Source organism: Ananas comosus, linkage group 5 (genome assembly GCF_001540865.1).
Source record: "Ananas comosus cultivar F153 linkage group 5, ASM154086v1, whole genome shotgun sequence".
Lineage (NCBI taxonomy): Eukaryota > Viridiplantae > Streptophyta > Magnoliopsida > Poales > Bromeliaceae > Ananas > Ananas comosus.
In genome coordinates, this window is record NC_033625.1 from 897,775 (window position 1) to 921,550 (window position 23,776).

The 23,776-nt window shown below is 38.2% G+C and overlaps 4 protein-coding genes across 4 annotated transcripts; 2 read left to right on the forward strand and 2 right to left on the reverse strand.

Moving 5' to 3' along the window:
• LOC109709938 (19.0 kDa class II heat shock protein-like) lies at positions 5,292-6,201 on the reverse strand. Its single transcript, XM_020232321.1, has one exon. The coding sequence runs from the start codon at positions 6,031-6,033 to the stop codon at positions 5,515-5,517; it is 519 nt and encodes a 172-aa protein (XP_020087910.1). The 5' UTR covers positions 6,034-6,201; the 3' UTR covers positions 5,292-5,514.
• LOC109710651 (aminopeptidase M1-like) lies at positions 7,262-17,958 on the forward strand. Its single transcript, XM_020233372.1, has 20 exons — positions 7,262-7,346; positions 9,901-10,164; positions 10,250-10,395; positions 10,479-10,581; positions 10,845-11,031; positions 11,177-11,270; positions 12,563-12,716; positions 12,936-13,040; positions 13,134-13,250; positions 13,541-13,654; positions 14,175-14,357; positions 14,949-15,237; positions 15,325-15,446; positions 15,541-15,638; positions 16,027-16,204; positions 16,289-16,403; positions 16,832-16,899; positions 16,984-17,061; positions 17,286-17,363; positions 17,446-17,958. Exons 1-20 carry the CDS (start codon positions 7,284-7,286, stop codon positions 17,629-17,631), a joined length of 2,742 nt encoding a protein of 913 aa, XP_020088961.1. The 5' UTR covers positions 7,262-7,283; the 3' UTR covers positions 17,632-17,958.
• LOC109710793 (protein Jade-1-like) lies at positions 18,526-20,824 on the forward strand. Its single transcript, XM_020233551.1, has 2 exons — positions 18,526-19,664; positions 20,434-20,824. The coding sequence occupies exons 1-2, from the start codon at positions 18,804-18,806 to the stop codon at positions 20,500-20,502; spliced, it is 930 nt and encodes a 309-aa protein (XP_020089140.1). The 5' UTR covers positions 18,526-18,803; the 3' UTR covers positions 20,503-20,824.
• LOC109711001 lies at positions 21,692-23,011 on the reverse strand. Its single transcript, XM_020233859.1, has 2 exons — positions 22,420-23,011; positions 21,692-21,794 (listed from the first exon to the last, which is right to left on the reverse strand). Exons 1-2 carry the CDS (start codon positions 22,959-22,961, stop codon positions 21,782-21,784), a joined length of 555 nt encoding a protein of 184 aa, XP_020089448.1. The 5' UTR covers positions 22,962-23,011; the 3' UTR covers positions 21,692-21,781.

A 23,776-nucleotide genomic window follows, 5' to 3' on the forward strand; every position in this document is an offset into this window, starting at 1 on the left:
GCATAAAGGGAGTGAGGGGATTTTCTTTTAAAATAACAATCCTTTTATAAAATTTTAATTTCTCCCTCTACAATTTTTAACTTTTTTTATTTGATCAGCTAATTAATTTGGTGACTTTTTTATCGCATAATTTGGGTTCATATAATCGAGATTTTCTAAGCAAGCGAATTAAACCAAGTGATGCTTCAAATCAAATTATTCAAATTAAAAATAATTAAAAGATTAATTTTTTTTTTTTAGAGATAGGTAGCATACTACCCGCTTCGTTTATTTTATTTAGAAATAAACTTAGCTAAAAATGTAAATCAATTAGGATTCGAACTCGGAAACTCGATCGAGTACCAACCACCAGGTTCTTTACTACTTGCGCTAGAGAGAGTCGGTGATAAACTTAAAATTTTAAAAGTCAGATATGTAGTGGTTTCAAAAATAATTAATGTACTAGTTTACGTGCATTAGATCACTTCCTTACGCTTCCATGCATTTATTTCTAACGGCTTATGCATGCAAAGCTCGCAAAATGTACGCAATATTGTTTCAGATAGGACGCAGAGTTCATGTTGATCAGTGATCCCGAAAAGATCTGAAACAGTTTGTCACCATCCAAAGCTCCGTAAAAAATGAGCTCAAATTCTTTGCAAGATATGAAAGAGCCACATTTAGATCAACCAACCACCCTTTCAAGAAATTAGGAGGGGAAAAAAAAAAAACTAAACTAGTAAAACAGCAACAATGCCTCCTGTTGCCTACGTCACAGACTCTTTTTATACACGATCTTCTTCATGGTTTTTTACGTACGTACGTACACCACCTCTTTAATCTCCTCCGGAGGCAGTTTCAGCACTCGAGCACCGCCACCGCCCGCCGCCTCTGCCAATTGTACGGAAGGTCCGCTCTCTACGTCGCCGTCGTTGCCGTCGTTAACGCAGGCCGAGCTGAGCCCTAGCAGCCGCCGCCTCCACCCCATGTTGAACATCTCGGGGACGACTATCAGTTCCGCCGGTGTCGTGGGCTGGCCTGCGGCCTCTCCGCCTTCCTCGACCGCAATGGGTGGCTCCTGATTCCCGCAACAGGCGCAGATCTTCATCAGCACGGCTGCCGCCGCCTGCTTGATCTTGGCAATGGCGGTGGTCAAGAGGACGATTCCATCGTCGAGGAGCTTGCTGAGGCATCCGTCGTCGATCTGATCGCCGCTCGCCATGTCTGCGATTCTCGGACCTATGGATCCAACCGAAAGGGGAAAGATCAAAGGGAGTGATCAAGATGAAGAATTAGTAAAATAAGGAAACAAATTAAGAAGAGATTTGAATGTGGAGAAGGTGATCATCACCGCTCTCTTTTTCGGCTTGAAATAGAGTTGGGGTTCGAGTAGTGTTAGTGGGGAGAATATATGAACGGATGTTTTGAAGTTTTATAACGAGAAACGCAGTTAGACGGTTGGAGTTATGTACGGTTATACCCCAGTTCGTTATTTAATTAGAGGAAAATCTGCTGACGTGGATGATGTAGTGGATTTGCAGGGATGCTTTGGGGAGAAAACATCAGTAATTAGGAGCACCCCATGACGTCTCGCGGGTGAGGAATTCTATACTGTCACACTTGCACCACGTCATCAATAACAAGCCAATCATATTTTTTTTTTTCAGACAAAAGTACAATAAAAATACTTTTTTACAATCGCGATGGGACATATATTCTTAAAAAAATTAATTTGATTGGTTTGTTACGCCATGTGACTAATATACCCGTTGCATTCTAGAATTTTTCCTCGCGGGGAGCTCCCGATTTACTGTAGCATATTACGTTTGTTTCCATCCAAATATTTATTGAATATACTTTTATATTATTTTTTAATTTTATTTAAATTTATTGATACATTATAGCTGATCAGAAACTAATTAATGAGAAATTGTCCGAGAACTCTGTGTTAAAATTTTGTCCCTACTGGAGAGTGGAGACTGCATAAAATTGTGTAATTAGGAATGCAAGCGGTTAGATCTAGGGGAGAAACTCTGCCCTGCCTCCCGATCCGACTACAAAAATTTCATCCTGCCTCCCGTCCCGAATTCATGTAAGATTAAAAAAACTTATCTCATATTCATCCCGCCTTAATTATCTCCTAGCTTTGTCGGCAGTCTGAATCGATTCCACTAACTAAGACTTCATTTAGAGTTGTGGAAAGATTGCATTACTCAATATTAAATATTTACATTTAAAATATTTAAATTTAAATTAGAATAATTTTGTATTAATATTTAAAAATAATAATATTAAAAAATATTTAAATTCAACATATTTAATATATTTAAGAAACTTTTAAATTTCTTTAGTTTGACATTAATTTTGTATCACTTATTTAATAAAAATTGAATGTACGTAAAAAAAATAAAATAAATTCAATGTATTTAATATGTTAAAAAAAATTAAAATTGTTCTACTTTAGACATTAATTTTGTGTTGGTATTTAAAAATAATTATAATGTTGGTAAATATTTAAATTCAAAATATTTAATATGTTCAATAAAATTTTGAATTTTTCTTGTTTAGACGTTAATTTTGTATTACTAATTTAAAATTTTGAATGTTGTCAAATAATTTGAAACTTTCTTACATGAAATGACGAAATATATATATATATATATGCAGATGTGGAGGAAAGATAGAGAGGGAAAAAGAAAATAAAAAAAGAAAAGAGGTTTTGATAATATAGTAAAGATAAAATTATGTAATTATTCACGTAATAAAAGACAAAAATATTCTTTATTAGAGTACCTGGTAATCGGTACTTCTCTCAAAGTGACATGTTATTGCCGGTAGGGGTGGCAATCCAGTTCACCATTCGCGAGCCAGCTCATTTTTGGCTCAAAATAAGCTTGAGATCGAATTGCTCGTTTAGTAAACAAGCTAAATACGAGCTGAATTTTTCAACTCGTTTAATAACGATCCGAATACGAGCTGGGGTCAGGTCAAACACTCGGCTCAATAACATGCTATTCCCGACCCGATGAAATCCCGCCCTGTCTCGCATTCCGAATTCATGACGGATTAAAAAGATTATCTTATAACTCGCCCCTGTCGGCGCCCTGAATTCGTCCTGCCAATTAATATTTTTTTTACTAGCTATAATAGTATCAATATTTTTGTAAATATAAATCAATAATTTTTTTAATAAAAATGAATAATATTGTTAAGTTATATATAATTAATAACACCAATTATGAAAATAAAAAATATCAATTACAATTTTTCGCATCCAAATTCAAAAGTTTTAAATACATATATTCGAAAGAAAAATGTTTACTAAAATTATAACACCAACTTATTTATAGATTTTTTTTTGTAGATGTATTATTTTCAAGGGTATTTTTTTAAAATCATAAACGGGTACCGTTATAAATTTGGGGTTGATTCAGAGCAGATCAAGATTTCTCTTATTTTCTGCCCCAAATCCGTCTTCGATCATAAAAGTCACCCGACTTTCAACCCTAAATTCATTTATTTTTCTTCGTTTACTGTCTCATTCAAAACAGATCGGAAGTTCGGAACAAAAGCTCCACCAACCACCATCCATTTGCATCCCTATGCATCCCTGTGTAATGAGGAATTCTACACTGTCACACTTGCACCACGTCATCAATAACAAGCCAATCACATTCCTTCTTTTTAAACAAAAGTACAATAAAAATATTTTTTTACAATCATGATGGGACATATATTTTTAAAAGGACTAATTTGATTGGTTTGTTACACCACGTCACTAATATACCCGTTGCATTCTAGAATTTTTCCTGTGTAATCTGACTTGTGTGACTATTTGTTGCCTGCACCTAGTGCAGCGTTATCTTATTACACCAAATCCTTACCCGTATATATATCTCATCCAGTATTTTGATAATTACCACTAATTAATTAGATAATCGAAACTTTTTAAATTTAAAACTTGGATGTATAATTGGATTGGATAAATGTAACTATAAAAGCTAGTGTTAGAGGGCGCGAGCTTACTCCGAAAATATAGTACGGCCTCCCCTTTATTAATTTTATGATGAAGGCTTATAGAGCTATCTCACTCTTGAAACTGCCAAGGGAAAAAAAAGGTAATGGTTGATACAGGCAGAGTCCCAATTTATTGCATTAAGTTAAATTAAATGCCAACAATTTGGTACTTCCTACTTGTAAATTAAACAATTGAGAAGCATTCTAATTTGGTATTCATAATTGCAAGTGCGTTATTGGCGCAGTGCAACGCGGAAAGACCACCAGCGAGAGCGCATACACACGACTGTATTAACTGCTCTATAGAGAATGGACCCCAGAAATTCGATTTTATATATATATACTATATATAGTACTATATATATATATATATATATAGTATACTATATATACTATGAAAGACTATATTTACTCATGCTATTAATAGCTACCTCATCCATTAGTGATACACACAAATTTTTGGCCATTAGATTAAAGATGTGGGCAGTTAGGATGATCCGTTGGCCTCTAAGAATTGAGTGGGTGGTTAGTTGAATTTGTATGATCTAAACGAATAACCAAATATCCAAAAAGAATAAATCTAATGGAGCGAAAAATTTGATAGTACAAAAGTACTTCCGTGCCTATCAATAGCGTAGTAGACCGAACTCCCTCCTCCCCTCCTCTCTTCTCTCCCTTCTCTCGTCGCTCTGCTAACACTCGTCGTCTCCCTCTCTCTCCTCTATACTAATTATATATCACCTATACTATATAGTTGAGCTAGAATACTCTCAAAAAGCACCATGGGGATGGTGCCTTTTGAGTTTTTAGCAATTGGATGGAGAGTGTGAGGTTGAGATGATGGTGGGTACGATGGTGGTTACGGCTGGAATAGTGTTTGATGCCAAGAAGCCCATTAGTAATCAACAGGAGTAAATCCAATGGCCCCTAGGAAAAACAATACGCCATCATGGGATTAGATACTTGTAAAAATATTCTTAATTCTCAATATATACTATAAATATACTATCACTATACATATAAGTATATACCTATTATATATATTAATGTACTTTCGTAAAACAAAATTGTAGATCGTCCATTATAAAATTGGACTTTAGTAAAATTTCATATTATATAGTAAAAGATTAAAAGTAAAATTTTCCCGCTCACTTCAATTAATGAATATACTTATTAATGCTTTAAAGAAATAGCTTCAGCCAGTGCCATCGCATCTATTTAACAAACGGACGAAGGATAAGGTATTTTAGTATGAACCTCACATAATTAAATAAAGAACTAGGAAACCAAGTCACTGAGACAGAAGACACACCCAACAAGAGAACCTTTTATTTTATTTTGTACTTTTCACTCAACACGCTATTAACAGACTCTGAATAACACAGCAAAAGCAGCTATTTAAACAACGACAAACGCATTCCACCTTGGCAGAGCATCCTCCTCACGCTCATTACACTCGCAACACCACCTCCATTTCCCACAATTCTCTCAGGTTCTCTCTCTCTCTCTCTCTCTCTCTCAGTTGACCTTGACCTCGATGCTCTTCGGCTTCTTCGGCTCCGGCGGGGGCATCCTCTCGACGGTGACGGTGAGCACCCCGTCCTTGTACGACGCCGATATGGAGTCCAAATTCGCGTTCTGCGGAAGCGGGAACTTGCGCATGAACTTCCCCATCCTCCTCTCCATCCGCAGGTACTTGCCTCCTTCTTTCTCCTTGTCCTTGTCCTTCTCCTCTCCCTCCGCCGCGCCCTTCTCCTCCTTCTCCCTCCTCCTCTCCCCGCTTATCACGAGCACGTTGCCCTCCTCCACCTGCACCTTGACGTCGCTCGGGTTCACCCCGGGCATGTCCACGGTGAGCACCAGCTTCCCCGAGGGGAGCTCCTTCACGTCCATGGGGGTGTTCGCCATGGCCTTGCGATCGCGCACGTACGCGCGCGTCGGCGCGTTGAAGGCCTTCTCCACCTCCTCCGGGATGTCCATCAGTTGCTGCAGCGTCGAGAAGAGCATCGGGTCCTCGAAGCCCATCATCACCTCCATCAATGGCGATCGAATCGCTCGCAATCTAATGTAGGGACTTTTTTTTTTTTTTTTTACTCTCGATTCGCTAGGGTTTTCGTAGCTGTGCGATTTGGGAGAAAGGGCGAGGTGGGGGATTTATACGGGGAAGGGGAAATTTCTAGAGAGGTTTTTCCTTTTCCTTTTTCAGAAATTGAAAGTGGTTTAAACTTTTTTTTTTTTTTAAATTGATCGAATTGTAGAAGAGAGTGGAGAGGGCGACGGAAGGTTCTGAGAGCTTCTCGTAACTGTCGCCACGTCGTAGGAGGTTCGAGTCTATCGGTGCCACGTGCGATACACGTGGCCCCCTCCCATATATTTTGGGCTGGATACGGCCCACCAACTGCCCATTAAGGCCTTTTAGGCCTTGGTTAATTAGCCAATGGGAATTGGGAGGTCATGGTTGGGCCTAGCCACTGGGCAAAGTAGGCAAGGCCGATTGAATAGGCCCATGTAGGCCCGATCCATAAACTAGTTTTCAATAATAGTGGGATGGATCCGGGTCTAACTTGGTCAATTTTATACTCCGTTATTGGGTCGGGTCGAATTGTTGATCCAGGTTGGTTTTGGTAGAGTCCACTCTTGCGATCCAATCTCCAATCATGCACGGGACCAAAGCCAAGTCCCTAGCTACTGACCAAGTTTAACACAACACGTCATTTTCAAGTAACAATACAAGAAGAAGAGGAGGAGATCGAATGAGCCGTGCAAGATTTTGTCCATTACTCGTGATCATCAGTGTTAATGCCATGCACGCATAGAATTTTCTTGACGTTGGAGCAGTAAATTACAGGTTCTAATTGCCTATGATCCAAGTTTGAGCTAGTGGATTAAAAAAGTACTAAAAGATACTCAAACGACATAACTAAAATGCTCTTTGGTACAATAATGGCAGATATATTATTATTATATATAATATAATGTCACACGAAGAGACCGAGGAATAAAGCATTCACTATAGTTTTGTGTGGAAGGCATTCAATTATTGACTTACTATGTCCATTCACGCTATAAGGAATTAAAAACATAAAATAAAAAGCTACAAAGTGCATGGCCCATCCCTAACGAGAATCATTCGAAGCGTAAGGAGCGAGAGTGAATGAAGTGCCACTGAATCAAGGCTCTTTATTCCCATAACATCGTCGCTATGTAAGTACAAGTTAATTCCTCTCGATGTCATGTCGTAAGAAATTCGCGGCCCATAGTGCGTTCCTTCGTTATTATTCTGCTGCATGGGTAATCTTTATGGCAAGCTCATGCACTGCAAGCAACTACTTGATGGGCATCTGTTTGAGGTGAAGCTCAGCTTAGAGAAATCTTATTTGCTTTATGTATTACGTACACAGGTTTCAACTTAAATTTTTTAAGAAAATTTATGATACTATACTCATTAAAACCTGCTGTATTCATTCTTTTAACTCTAGCCAGTTGATTGCTCGACTTACATTTTATCATCTGTTTATTTCATCTTGATGTACTTTTGTACGTTTTATGAGCTTTAATTGCTCATTGTGATGCCTCGCACACGAGTATGAACTGGGTATACTATAATAAAAGTCATGTTTAACCTAATTATTAAACAAATAGGTTAAACATGAGTAGCGTGCTACCTATCTCTTTCTCAAAAAAAAAAAAAACCTAATTATTAATATTTTGAAAAAAAACTAAATATTAAATAGAAAACCTGATCTGTTCCAGCTTAATATCAGTTGGAAAGGAGCGCCCTGAGATTCAATCCAAATGATCGAGTGGTTAAGTGGAAATACTCGCCGCATTATTTCATATTTACTGTTAGACTTCTATTTCATCTGCCTAAGTCAAAATTCTATTTCGTATTTCATAATGAATTATTATTCTCAACAACAAGCATGGCAATACAAGTGATAGCCTCCGTCCAAATTCATCAAGCTACCGAATCATTTTACTCCCCTCGATTTGAATTATATGCTCACATGAATGAATGTGTAATCGAACAAAAGTGCTTCTTGAGATTAGTTGCCTCTGTTTCAACCAGTGCAGTTAGATAAATTAGGAGCAATTTCATTAAAATCCACTTCCTCCGTCTACATCAATTTTTTTTTTTTTGAAAACTAGATAGCAAGTTATCTGTTTCATTTATTAAGTAAAATGAATTAGGCGTACATAATGGAAGCAACTAGGGCCTCCTAACCAAGCCGTCAAAACTAGGAAAAACCAAAAAAAACCAAAAAAATAAGTCTGTAAAACGGGAAAACTAAGAGCAAACGGAGGAAAACTAAGTTAACAGGGGTAAGAGAACAAAGGAATTGAAACGAGAGTTATAGCACGGCTTCAAAGAACTTCGGTCCAATCTTTGATCAGAGCCGCGGCACGTTCGAGAGCCCGGGAGGCGTTGGGAGACCCGTCTCGGAAGATGATCATGTTTCGCTCCGTCCAAACGACCCACCAGATTGCCGCCAACTGGGTTAGACTTTTTGATCTCATTACGGCGCTGGAGTTGTTTGAGATCCGTGTCCATAACCGCCAAACATCCCTCGCGTCCGACTCAGCCGCCACTGAAACTCCAGCCTCAATTCGGAGGTATCTGACGAAGATACATTCACGAAACAGGTGGTCGCAGGTTTTAGATAGTAACATACAAAACATGCAGTGCTGATCCACAGGACTCCCTCGACGAATCAGTCTGTCTACTGTAAGTAATCTCTTGCGCAAAAGGATCCAGATGAAAATTTTTTGCTTGAGCGGAATTTTTAACCCCCAAAGATGATCGTATAGAGGATCAATCTGACCTGCGTTGATGATGAAATCATAAAGGGATTTAGCGGTAAATTTTGATTAGTAGTCCATCGCCACAATAGCTTATCCTTTGTGCCCAATGGGCGATACTACGTGAGCAGGTTTTTGAGCAACGTGATATTTTGGCAGTTCTAGGGATTGGTATTAGTAGTGAGGTCTCTGGTTATGAAACACCATCTCCATCCTCTTTCATTCCAGTATTGTGAGATTGTGACGTCTTGATTCATGATTCTGCAAAATACTCCAGAAAACCGGGTACTAAGAGGGGTTTCTTCGATCCAAATATCCGTCTACCACTTGATGTTTTTTCCATCGCCAAGCACATACGAGATTCCGCATTTGAACACGTCTCGACAGCTCATTACGCTTCTCCACCATTGGAAGTAAGGTCCGAAGGATCTTCCCTCATATAACGGCCTTCTTCTAGTGTAATACAAAGCTGTGATCAATCTACCCCATAACAGGTGTCTCTCATTGAAAAAACGCTACCACCATTTAGTTAAGAGTGCCTTATTCATTGTTCCCATATCCTTGATCCCTAGACCTTATTCTTTTTTGCTTTTACATATTGTTTTCCAACCAACGAGGCATGAACCAACTGAAATTTTAGAGCACCATTTCCAAAAGAAGGATCTTTTAAGGGCTTCAATACGATTCATAACCCATTGTGGCACTTTGAAAATTACGAAGTAAAATAACGGGAGCTTCGAAAGTACCGAATTGACTAGGATTAATCTGCCTCTATGTGAAAGTAGTTTTGCGTTCCATCCTTCGATACACATCTCTATACGGTTAACGATTGAGAGCCCTAAACTCTAAACCCTAAACCCTAAACCCATATACATCAAAATTTGAACTTACGATTCTGCGTTTTTAGTTTTACTTTAAGGTTAAATATTTAACTGGACTATTTTTAATGGGTATATGCTTACCAGCGGTATTTATTGAACTCGCCCGATATAATTATATTAAATTTATAACGGGTTTTTAACTCGTATACGTATAAACGGAATCTTTGGTAGTTCGGATAATCCGAGATACAATTTTCACTCCTCTATAAAACCGCCTCCCCAGGGGTTCCTGAGGAAGGTACGGCGCTGGACAATGGCGGAGGAGCAAAACGTCGAACAGTTTAAGGGCCAAGCACGCCTCCCCAAATTCGCTGCCCCAAAGCGCTACGACCTTTTCCTCAAACCCGATCTCGCCTCGTGCACATTCTCCGGATCCGTACGCATCGCCCTCGACGTCGTCGGCCACACCCGGTTCCTCGTCCTCAACGCCGCCGACTTGGCCGTGAACGAGGGCTCCGTGTGGTTCCGGAGCTCTTCTTCCTCCGAGGTGATTCTCCGATCCGGATTTAGTAAAAAGGTCCATTTTTAGGGTTTTGATCGTTCTCAGTTTCGGTCGGATTGGTTTGCTCTAGGAGATTCGCCCCGCAGAGATTGTTGCTGTGGAAGGAGATGAGATTCTGATCATTAGGTTCGATAGACTTCTTCCTCGAGGGGAGGGGGTTTTGGGGATTGGGTTTCAAGGGACGTTGAATGATAAGATGAAGGGCTTCTATAGAAGGTAATAAAAATCCCCCCTTTTTCTGGGTTCTCAAATTGCTGTTCTGCTGTAAATCTTCTATATTTCCCCTCTCCGCTGTGTAGTACTTATGAACACAAGGGGGAGAAGAAGAACATGGCGGTTACTCAGTTCGAGCCTGTGGACGCTCGCCGCTGTTTCCCTTGCTGGGACGAACCCGTTTGCAAGGTTCGTGATCAACCAACATTTCAATTCGGATTGGAAATCGTTTTGAGTTCTGCATAGGATCGTGGTTAGATATGCCCCTATATTACTGAAATGAAATGAAAAAAGGAATTTTTATGCAGCGAGGTCTGTTTGCTTGATAAATTCATTACGCCAATCCTCAAGGGGATGTCCACTCTCTATGACTTGCTATTTACGCTATTAATCATATTCATTTGGGCATGAAAAGAGAGTAATTGAAACCTGTAAGAGTTTATATTCTGCAGGCTACATTCAAAATAACGCTGGAAGTTCCCTCTGAGCTGGTCGCGCTGTCAAATATGCCAGTCGTCGAAGAAAAGCCCGATGGTCCTAGCAGGATTGTCTCATTTGAAGAATCACCGATTATGTCGACTTACTTGGTAGCTATTGTTGTTGGCTTATTTGACTACGTGGAAGCTTCGACATCGGATGGTATGTGCATTGCATGTGAAAGATTTCTTTAATCTGCATTCTTTTTATTTTCCTTATCAATTTTAGTATTAATACCATGATCAATGCGATATTAATCTCTTTCCGTTGTTTTCATTTTTATTTTATTTTATTTTATTTTCTCCAGGGACGAAGGTTCGTGTCTACTGTCAAGTTGGCAAGAGTAGCCAAGGAAAATTCGCCTTGGATGTTGCAGTGAAGACGCTGGATCTGTACAAGAAGTATCTCCCTTTTTCCATTTCTTGCTTGATTGTTGTTAATCATCTGATTGCCTTAGGTTTCACTTTGCTCACTGTTGTGGTATTTCTAAGACTCTAATTTTATTATATTCTGACGCTACTTCAAAAATTAATGGGTCCATTTGTAACAGTCATGTAGCAATCTTTTCTCAAGGCCCACAAAAGATGTTCCGTATGGGAAGCAGTCAAGGTAACCAAGTGTTGGCAGCCGACCGCTCAATTAAAAGACTTCCTTAGTTGGATATGCTATCTTATGATAGTCAAACGATTACCTGCATCAATGGGCCATAAGACCAGTATCTCATTGAGATGGCTAAAAATAGTCCCTGCCTTGTGCTTAAGCAATTCCCTCTTTTTTGCTTGCTCCTTTTTTGTGCTCTACTTTGGAACCTTTTCAGGTTGGGAGAATAGGACTTTGCTCCCTCTTTAAATTTTGAGTGTCTGATCATACAATTCCGAACATGACGTCAGACCCTAGTATTGAAGTCAAGTGCTACCACTGTGACTTTAATGATGTTCCAATCAATTTACACAGCTCAGTGTAATATACATTGGATATGAATAATTAATTTCCCATAAATCTAACCTTATTACAACTAATATAGCATGCTTTGAAACAAATTATTTTACTGTTGGTGGATATATTTTTTATAAAGTACATGTCGGCTTGTTAACACTCGGACAATTTGAACTTGTTCTGCTCCATTCTCTCTTGATTTGATTCGAGTTCATAATTACGGTTAATACATCCAAATTTGTTTGCAGCACTAGGTGCTTTTTAATTCAATTTGTTTGAACTGCAAAACATGTTTCAACGTATCAGTAAAGATTTTGTTACTTTTAGTTAGAATAGTTGAAGCATGCGCGTTTGCACAAAAAAGGGAAAATTAACATTTTATTGTGAATTTTGATAAATTAATAATTTTTTTTTGATCATTTGACAAAAAAAATATAGTAGATTTAGTGAAATTTGGTATCTATTAAGGTTAAATTAATTTGAAAATTTAAATTGAATAGGTTGATAAGTTAAAAAATTATTGGAGGCTAAAATCAAATAGATATTTACAAGGGCATTTTAAGTACACTTGCAAATGATAATATTGAATGAAAAGCTATGGGAATATTTTAAATATAGGTGTATTTTCGGAATAGATGGATATTTGGGAAGAAAACTTGATAGACCCAAAACTTCTATTCACTTTTCTATATATAGAATAGATATTTCAATAGGGCACCTTGATAATTACTTGCAAAATAATATATAACTTTTTCAGGTACTTTGCTGTACCTTACCCGCTTCCCAAACTGGACATGGTTGCTATTCCCGATTTTGCTGCTGGAGCTATGGAGAATTATGGTTTAGTCACTTACCGAGAAAAAGCTTTGCTGTTTGATGATCGTCACTCAGCAGCCTCAAATAAACAACAGGTGACTTCCTGTTTTGAGTTATAGCATTTTAATTGTTATTCTCAATCCTTTCAGTTCAATATTCTGTTGCCGTTGAGCTTTATCACATACAATTTAACAATTAAGTGCTTAGAGTTTTACTTCACTATGAAACTGGAAGGAATTTTTAATATTTTGCCTTTAAAGATGTGTGACCGCATTCTTACGGACTTATATGAATGCTGCATTGTTCTGTATCAGGTGGCAATTGTTGTGGCACATGAATTGGCTCATCAGTGGTTTGGAAATCTTGTGACAATGGAATGGTGGACCCACTTATGGCTTAATGAAGGTTTTGCAACTTGGGTAATTTGCTAGAGGATATCTTTTCCTGTCACTGTGAATCCTTTTATAGAATGATTATTGAATTTAATAGGCTATTTTAACTTACTTTTATAGGTGAGTTATTTAGCCGCAGATTCCTTATTTCCTGAATGGAATGTTTGGACACAATTTCTAGATGAGACTACCACGGGATTCAGGTTGGATGCACTTGCAGAATCACATCCTATTGAGGTAAAGATCTTTACCATAATTACTGGCTAGAACATCGAGGGCGGTAAGATAGTTTTTCATATAATCTTAGGGAATCGATAACTATTACTTTGTTACTATAATTCTTGAATCAGCTGTGTACAGAATATCTAACTGGAATTAATACATAATCATCATGCTTGGACTTAACACTAAAATGGTTATTTCAATAATCTAATAGATAAAACAATCATTGCCCTAATATCAATGGTAATGCTGTATTAATTTCCCAGACTTCGTATTTAGCTTTTGCTCTTCTTTTTGTTTTTCAGGTTGATATAAATCATGCCAGCGAAATTGATGAAATTTTTGATGCAATAAGCTACAAAAAAGGAGCTTCTGTTATTCGTATGCTGCAAAGTTACCTTGGTGCTGAATGCTTTCAGGTTTGGCAGTTTCATTTCTACTTTGTCCTTCAGCTTGTTGTTTCTCATTTATCTATTTTGCGTATTCGCATAATCTATTACCAGCATTCCAACCTTATTGTTCAATACTAGCATTCCAACCTTGTAATTTTAGTGCAGAGCTTCAGATATCAGATTTGCATAGTTCCATGAACAATACTTTCTGCTGTTACCACAGTTATTATTCTTTTTAATTTGATAGTATAGTTTCATTAGTTTCGTTGAATTTCGTTCAGAAGAAAGCTGCACACATCAGTACAATGTCAAATGTTGGTTGTGATTGTTACTTATGGTACGTCCTAGTTGCTATTCTGCAGTCAATGATGTATCGTCAACGTTGAAGACATTTATTATGAATTTCCTTCTACTCTCTTTCACGCACTCTTTTTCTCCCTAAGCCTTCATGGAGTATTAGGTTGTTGCATATTTTATACCTTTTCTTTTCCTAGCTGTTTAAACTTTCAGATTGGAAGTCTTATCAACGTGTTATAAATTTTTTCAGAAAGCGCTAGCTTCGTACATCAAAAAATTCGCCTATTCGAATGCGAAAACTGAAGATTTGTGGACTGTTCTTGAAAAGGAATCTGGTGAACCAGTGAAAAAGTTGATGCACTCATGGACAAAGCAGAAAGGTTATCCTGTTCTTTCTGTAAGAGTGAGAGATGGAAATTTGGAATTTGAACAGGTACATATTTACTGTTCTTTTCTAAGCTATCAATGTCTTTTTAAATCTCAATGGATAAACTCTGAATAAATTGAAAAATTTAAGATGATCTTAAACTCTGTATATGATGCCGATATTAGAGCTCTTATTTCCATGTTGCGGTTGTACTATTTATCTCTGTTGGTTAGATTGCGAAAAGTTAATTGTTCTAGACTTTCCACTGGTATAATTTTCACTTCACAGATTGACTTGGAAATATATGCTATGTTGCTGCATGTATGAAGTGTTAGTCATTCACCTTTCTTGATTCACAATGAGAATCACTGTTAGAGTTTGACTCATGTCATGCTTTCTCATGCCATAACCTATCATAACAAATTTTACTGCTCTCTCTCTCTCTCTCTCTCTCTCTCTCTCTCTTGTATCACAGTATAGCCTGCATTGGAGATGGTCGTTAATGCAAGACACTCTTAAGATGTTTATTCATAAAATTTATGTTACAATACTGACTGTTTTTTTAATCTATTTAATAATCTAGATTGTTAAACAGCACTATAATAACTGTCCTTTCTTTTCTACCTTCCCTTTTTCCTTTTCTACCTTCCCTTGCAGACTCAGTTCTTATCAAGCGGATCCTCAGGAGTTGGACAATGGATTGTCCCTATAACATTATGTTGCTGTTCATATAAATCTCAGGAAAAGTTCCTGCTGGAAACAAAATCTGACAAGATGAATTTAACTAAGCTTTGTGATTCTTTTGATAGCGGTAAAGGCGGAAAATTCTGGATAAAAGTTAATGTCAATCAAACTGGGTTTTATCGGGTGAACTATGATGATGAACTTGCTTCTAAACTTCAATATGCTATAGAGTCCCACCAGCTTACTGCAACAGATAGATTTGGTAAATTAAATAAAAAATACCAGCTATCTTTTTTTCTTTTCCTTTTTACTCACTATAACTTATTATTTTCATCTATTCTTGTTGTAGGTGTTCTTGATGACTCCTTTGCCTTAAGTATGGCTTGCAAGCAGACACTGTCGTCTTTATTATCTTTAATGGCTGCTTACAAGGAGGAGTCTGAATACACTCTGCTGTCACACATAATCACTGTAAGTGTCGATCATTTTGTTTTAGTTTGATTAGTCTCAAACTAATTGCACCCTTGTTTTGTTTATTTAATTACATTTTTCTCCGCCTTGACAGACAAGTTACAAGGTTGTCGACGTGGTTGCTGATGCTGCCCCAGAATTGGTAGATGACATCAAAACATTCTTTATAAGCCTTCTCCAATACCCTGCAGAGTAAGATTGTCACAAGCCATGGATTGCGTAACTTCTTTTTTTCCTGTGAACTCAAAAAATGAACCGATAATTAAAGAACTAATATGCAAAAGGATTTCGTTTTCTCAAGTCATTGTTTCTATAGGGCTGTTATTGTGCATGTATTTTGATGTCTTGAGCTACTATGGAAATGGTTTTATTATTTCTTAATATCAAGCTGAAACCCCAATACCTTGACTTTGTTGATAGCAAAATGATGCTATTTTTGGCCTGACCAACATCTTTATTTTTCTAAAATACAAGATTTATGGATTTTAGGGCGTTTTCTTTGCTACATCTTTTTATACTTTACTGTATGAGATATTCCTTCTGGGCATCTTTGACGAAATTACTTTTTGGACTTCGACAGGAAGTTAGGATGGGACCCGAAAGATGGTGAAAGCCACTTGGATGCAATGCTAAGAGGGGAGATTTTGACAGCTCTTGCTGAATTTGGGCATGATATTACAATTAATGAAGCAGTCAAGCGTTTTCATGCCTTTATGGAAGATAGAGATACATCTTTTCTCCCTCCAGATACACGAAAGGTTCATATTTGGCTTGATTCCTAATTCCGACATTGCCCCCGTAATGTCCAATTGAATTTTTCACCGCGAAGTTGTTTTTCATAGGCTGCATATGTTGCTCTGATGAAGACGGTGAACAACTCGAATAAAGTAGGATATGAATCTCTTCTGAGGATTTACAGGGAAACTGATCTGAGCCAGGAGAAAGCCCGTATCTTAAGTATGTTCAAGTTACTCATACTCTCTTTTTTAAGGAACATGGCTACAAATATATCTTTGATTTTCCTCTATTTGGCTTTTACATACATATATCCGTACAAAATCACCCGGTTTCATATATACATATATCCTGTTGAAATCTGAATTTTTCATGCATTTCTCTCAAATGTCTTCTTTCTTAAAAATAACAGACTTTTCCTTAAAAGTGTATGCAATTAGTGGGAAAGAGTTTGGTTTGTATAATAAAAGTCGTATTTCTTCTTTCTTTCTTTTTTTTAATCTGTAAGTCAGGACAGTGCATAAGTGTAAGGGTATTTACGGAAGAAAGTTTTTAAAGATGTATAGAAGCCAGGTTTTTACAGGGATATGTTAGCGCAAAGAAACTATTCTTGTATAAATGTGATAAATCTACTTTCCTTTGTTCTGAAGGTGCTTTGGCTTCTAGTCCAGACCCCAGTGTTGTTCTGGAAGCACTAAATTTTCTGTTGTCTTCTGAGGTAACTAACACTATGCGTACCTTCTTGGAATGTGCTCTTTCTTTGTCTAGCGGAAATTATTTAATACATTGTAATCAATTCCAGGTTCGAAATCAAGATGCCGTGTATGGTTTAGCAGGAATTAGCCGTGAGGGACGTGATATTGCATGGATGTGGTTGAAGGTAATTATTTCTCCGATATCAAGTTTATGAACTCGACAACCTTCAACAACCTGGTTTATTTGGCCTTTAAAACTGTCTCACGAATGACATTAATAATACTTTTCTTTCCTCATCTTTAATTCATTAATGGTCGTTTAACGTTATATTTGGTTCTAATAAGATGCCATTTTATTACTTTCATTTACTTTTGTTCTATATTTACCATGCTCGTTGGTTGAGTGCAGGAAAACTGGGAACACATCTCAAAGACATGTGGCTCTGGATTTTTGATCACGCGCTTTATCAGTTCTATTGTGTCACCGGTTCGTAAATCACCATCTTTATGTTTACAATTAATTATTCACAGCCAAGCTTGCTTGAATGACTCTCTTATTGTTGTTGCAGTTCTCCTCGGATGAGAAAGGCGATGAAATAGAAAATTTCTTTGCTACCCGCTCGAAGCCTTCCATTTCTAGGACACTGAAGCAGAGTATCGAGCGAGTTAGGGTCAATGCGAAGTGGGTTAAAAGTATTCAGAGCGAGACTTCTCTGGGAGAAGTTGTGGAAGAGTTAGCGTACAGAGTATACTAATTTACGGTACTGCTGTGCATCGACCAATAAAGATCGCTGACATAGCTATTGTTGATATAACTGCGAGATGTCCCGACGAGAAACTCTTTCCCGTTCCAGAACATAACTTATAAAATGTGTAATTATCAGTACCATAACTTATGACAATGGTGGTCTCTATGAAGATGCTCTTTAAACATTGCTCCAATCTTTGTATTATTGCTGGATAAATTTTGGGTTCCCTAGGATGTGTTATTGCAGTTTGATGGATGGCGTGGTTGTGGTGTGTTTTAAACTGTTTGGTCTAGCTGATAAAAATGATGTGCCAGTGCTGGAATTTGTTGTCTATTTTTTGAATTCAGGTTGGGATTTTTTTTTTTTTTTTCTATTTAAGTTGCAATGATTTAGAGCAATTTTATTTGCCAGTTATTTATTTTTTTTTAAGAGATAGTAGTATGTTATTCGTTTCGTTTATTTTATTTAGAATTAACTTAAGCTGAAAATATGAATCAAGTATGATTTAAATTTGAAATTTCGGATACCAATCATCAAGTCTTTTACCACTTGTACTAGGGGCGGTCCGTTTATTTGCTAGTTATTGAGATGATTAATTGGAAGAATGAAGTGAATGATCTTATTATTATTTTCTCGAAGGGAGTTGGTGATTAGTGTTCAGAAAAATCGCATGAAAAAGACTTTTTGAAGTTTTGTAGATCAAAATTTATGATTTATAATAATATACGTAAATATAAATCGATATTTTCACTTCCAAACTACACATTTTCATTGTTTAGATGCGGATTATACCTAAACAGATAATTTAAACCCGACGCAAATCCGAATCCAACAAGCTAGGAGCCTATATTGTGCGTGCCAAATCGGTAGACCCGCAGTTTTAAAATTAAATTTTTTTTTTTTAAGAAAATTTCCCCGCGAAAACATTTGCCGCCACTCCTTCGAACTCCAAAGCGAGGCGCCGAGACATTCCACGGGGGTAAACCAAACACGCAAATTACAAAAATTCAAATCATTATTATATTAGAAGAGCCTCTTCTAACTCCCGAATCAAAATCAATTCTCCCCCCAAAACTCAAAACAAAAAATCTCACCTTTCCCTCTCCCTCTCCCTCTCCGTTTCTGCATCCCCTCTCCCCCCTCCATTCCCAAATTCCCAAATCACTCTGTCCACGGCAATGGAGAGCGCCACCACCGTCCACGACTTGCCCCCTTCCAAGAGATTCAAGCTCCTCCATTCTTTCGACCCCCACATCCAAAACCCTAAATCCCTTCCCGCCAAGAAGCGCGCCGATCTCCGCGACGGCACCAACCCCATCTGCCTCCCCGCCAAGAAGAGGGTTTGGGCTCCCCTCCCCCTCTCCCCCATCAAAACCCCACCACAAGTAGCAGCAGTAGTAGTAGAAGAGAAGCCCATCAAAGAAGAAGCGGCAGAAGCAGTAGTAGTAGCAGAAGAAGCAGTAGTAGTAGAAGAAGAAGACGACGATGATGGGGTCATCTGCGCCGTGTGCAGGAGCACCGACGGCGATCCCTCGGACCCCATCGTCTTCTGCGACGGCTGCGATCTCATGGTCCACGCCCTCTGCTACGGCAACCCTCTAGCCCGGTCCATCCCTGAAGGAGATTGGTTCTGCTTACGCTGCGATGAGACAAAGACGAAGACGAAGACGAAGAATGCTATGGAGAGCACCACCAACTGTTGCTTGTGCTCCGCAGAAGGTGGTGCGGTGAAGCCCACCGTTGACGGCGAGTGGGCGCACATAACGTGTTCGCTCCTCGTCCCCGAAGTGTTCTTCCACGACCCCGAGGGCCGGGACCGCATCGATTGTTCGAGAGTCCCGGAGCGAAGGTGGAGGAAGCGTTGCTATGTCTGCGGATCCGGTCGCGGATGTGCGATCGAGTGCTCGGAGCCCAAGTGTGAGCTTGGTTTCCATGTTTCTTGTGGGCTCGACGAGGGGTTGTGCATCGAGTATAAGGAAGGGAAGCGAGGGGCTGTTGTTGCTGGGTTCTGCGGAGACCATACCAAGCTATGGGAGAAGGTAATCCGAATAAGATTGATTTTTACCCAGTTTAGTAATAGCGTTGCACACCATTTCTTAATTTGTGCTTTATTTGGTTTCTCTTCCATGTGTTTGTCGAATGTTTAGTGCTAGATAATATGGTGAAAAACCCTCTAACTGTTATTTGTTTTGATGTGATTTATCTCAGTGAATTTAATTGAAGGTTTTGTTAATGTTACTTAGTTTAATTTTACTGCTCCAATTTGTAGTTACTTTCCAGCTGAAGAAAGTGTGGATCTTGGTAGAAGTTAACAGTCCGTAGCTTATAAGAGTTGTTAATTTTCATAAAGTTTCTAATTTAGTTCTCTAAAAGAACTCAAATCAGAACAAATGAAAGCTAAGAAACAGTTGATAAAGAAAAAGGGATCTTGGATCTGTTTCTAGATGAATGTGAAACAACCGTTGTACTCTAAAAGCTTAAGCTATTAGAGAACGGTGTTTAAACATTTTTATATTTAACACTCCCCCTCACGTCTGGGCTCGAGACTTTTTAATCGGCCCATGACGTGGGCTTGAATTAAATGGGAGGAAATTAATATGCTAGGAGCCTGGCATGACTCGAACTCAGGACCTCCTGCTCTGATACCATGTGAAACAACCGTTGTATTCTAAAAGCTTAAGCTATTAGAGAACGGTGTTTAAACATTTTTATATTTAACAATGAATGATAGTTGACGAGATCTCAATACATTTTCACCTTAAGATATATTAATTTGATTGATAAATTATTGTTTACTTGTTGACGCAGCAACAATTGACTGGAAAGTTCAGGATTGTGGCCAGGGAGGATGCCCCAAAGAGAAAAGCTAGGGCTTGATGGTGGTGATGGTTCTGTGCCCAGGTTATAATCTTATTGAATTTGCGATGCTTACAGCTCGATCACTTGGGGTTGTGTTGGGTATTATATCTGCTGTTGAGTGTCGAGTAGGTGAACTGGTGAATCTTTGTTTAAAGATGTGGAGTTGAAATTTCAATTATGTTAGAGAAACTGAAGCTACATGAGATTCTGCATGGAATCACATTACTACATGAGTTACGATATTTTGTTTGAATTCAATTCTGATTTTTATCTTTTATATATAATTTCTGTTCCTGTGTTCCATACGGTTGTGATTGCTCAAACCTTTTGCCATTAAAAAATGTTGGGAGATGAAATGTCATTAGTTTTAATGCTCCTTGTAATTTGCCTCTTCGATTGCTGATGGTTTATCAAGTACTGTATATATTATATGGATATTAAATATGGATATAGTAATTAAGATGCTGAATATAAATAAATTATATTATAACACTCTTATAACATTTCAAATTTTCATCTAGAAAATAATGGCAAGTTGCATTAAGAGGCTATTTCTAACGTTGAACCTCTCTTGCCCTCTATTCGAGTGTTTTCTCCTCTTACTCTACTAATGTGAACAATGCTAATGCCACGTGCACTCAGAAATATCCCTAAATGTGACAAGCTATTACCTGGCCCTTGTGGACCGTTTGGCTCATTTGTCTCATCTTAAATTTTAATTGAACAAGTTTTGATTAGGTGATTGAAACATCTAGTTTTTATGGTCACAGTGACCTTGGAATCGTACGTATTGAGTCCAAAATGCTGAACTGTGGACTCATTGTGATATTGCAAGAGCCGATTATCAGTAACACTTGGAGGTATATTTTGAGGCATCCGTAGAATTATTTTTTTGAGAGAAACGGATAATATGTTGTACGTTTCGTTTATTTTTTTTTAAAAAAATTTGACTAGAAATGTAAAATAATTAGATTTCGAATTTGGAATCTCGGATATTAATCATCAAACTCCTTGTCATTTGCATCTCTAGAATTATTATTTGAGCTGAGCTTAGTTTTTATCTAATGCGCATGTTTGGTGCAATAATGTTCCATAAACAAAAAAGAAAAAGGAAAACTTAGAGAAGACCTTTAAAAGTGCTCAAATAGAAACATCAAACACTGCACAAAAAAAAAAGAAAAAGAAAAAGAAAAAAAGAGACCCCAAGGAAGCTATACCACTGTTATTTATTAACATGGGGTGATGGGGATGGAAAATGAGACCTCAAAAACTCGTTTTTGAATCCTCATCCGTTATATTACGTTACAACCCTGAAATTAAAAAGTAAAGATATAAATGCACACAACTTATGTGAACTATAGATTATTTTAAATTATCTATTTAATATTTTAAAATTTTAATTTTACTATTTAATCTTTTAATTCATTTGATTTGAATCAGTCAACGATATTTTAACTTAAAAATTTAAAATATTTATATTTTGTGAGAATTGTATAATATATTACTAACTCAATTAATAAAAGGAGAGGATGCATTCAAAAATTTGAAGTTAAAATATCGTTGACTGACTTACTTCAAACAAATTTAAGGATTGAATAATAAAATTAAAATTTTTAAAATTTAAATAATCGATTTAAAATATTTAATAGTTCAAAAAAGTTGTATTCCTTTTCTATGAAAAGTAAATGCCAAATTATATAAGAGGGCGTTCGCATGACACATAAACCAGTCAGCGAACCAAGAAGCAGTAGCTACTTACTTCTGATTGGTTAAGTGCACTGCTGATGCGGTATAAATATTAGATCCTGTTCAGTAGAAATTTTTAATGTAATAGGGTGTATTAATTAATTTTATGTTGCCCGCGCAATTTTCCCGGCGACGTGGAGGAAGAGTAGGGAAGCTAACGCTCCGAGGAGCAGGAAGGCGAGGACGTACTGCAGGGGGACGGCGCCGGGGAGGACGAGGGAGAAGCGGACGACGGCGGCGCAGAGCACGAAGGCGATGGCCAGCAGCAGGAGCCGCTTGTGCAGCGCCGCGACGACGGCCGGGTCCCCCGAGCGCACGACGGCGTGCATGGAGAGGCCGAGGCTGGTGAACAGCCCCAGGCAGACGAAGGCGAGGTAGGCGGCGTGGAGTTCGGGGCGGTGGCCGTCCGCCGCCTGCGGGGCGTTGACGAAGAGCACCAGCGACCCGGCCGCCGCCGCCAGCGCCACGGGCTGCACCAGCTTCGCCACCCGCCTCGCGTCCGAGCCATCCTCCCGCCGGCCGGCGACCGCCGGCGGCGGGGAGCGTTCGCCGGTCTCCAAGTCCATCGCGGCGATCGCGGTCGACGGAGGCACCTCCGGCTGCTGCGTTTCGAGCGCCAGTTCGGGCGGCGGGGATGCGGAGGACGAGGAGGCGCCGGAGCTGAGGAGGCGCCGGAGGAAGGGGTACCGGGACGAGAAGGAGGATGAGAGGTAGTCGAGGCCCCTAAGCATTATTGCGATATATCGGAAGTTTTAACGTAGGGAGAGAGAGAGAGAGAGAGAGAGAGAGAGAGAGAGAGAGAGATTTTTTCCTTGTGCACTTGTGCTGCCCTCCTACAACTTCATCACTTATAGACTTTTTTTCACCGACCGCCCGTACAAAGCAAGTGGTAAAAAAGTTTGGTGGTTGATAGTCGAAGTTTTAAGTTCGAATTTTAGTTGATTGTGAATAGCATGTTATCTATCTCTAAAAAAAAAAAAACTCTTTTTCCCCTTCTTTTCTAGTAGTCTTTTTAATTTTTTTAATAAAATTTAAAATAAAATTTTAAAACTTTGAGGAAAGATTACAATCTTTGAATTAAGAAGAATTGTAATTTTATATATATTTTTTATTGGTAGACTTAGCATTTTCTTTTTCATAGAAATAGGGTGCATAGGGCTGGTGATTCTGTTATAACATGTGCTCCATGTTATAACAACATAAGCTAATTAATATATGGTTACAAATGTTTTCGAATGAAGAACTTCAAATTCATTTAAACTTTCTCCCAGTATCTATAAATCGTAATCTGAATTTTAAAATATTGATGTTTAGCTGCGAACAACGATGTGTTTTCAATACTTTGGTCCAAAGTAATTAATTTCGCGTGAACAAGAAAGAAATGCCAAGCAAATAACAGCACAAATTAATAATGCTATTGTTGCATGCTAATTAAACAAACGATTATATGCATGCAGAACAAAACAGATTAATTAATGCTAATCACAACTTGTATGAGTTTGATTTAATTTGTTGCTCTCATGGTGCGCACTCAATTTACTTATAG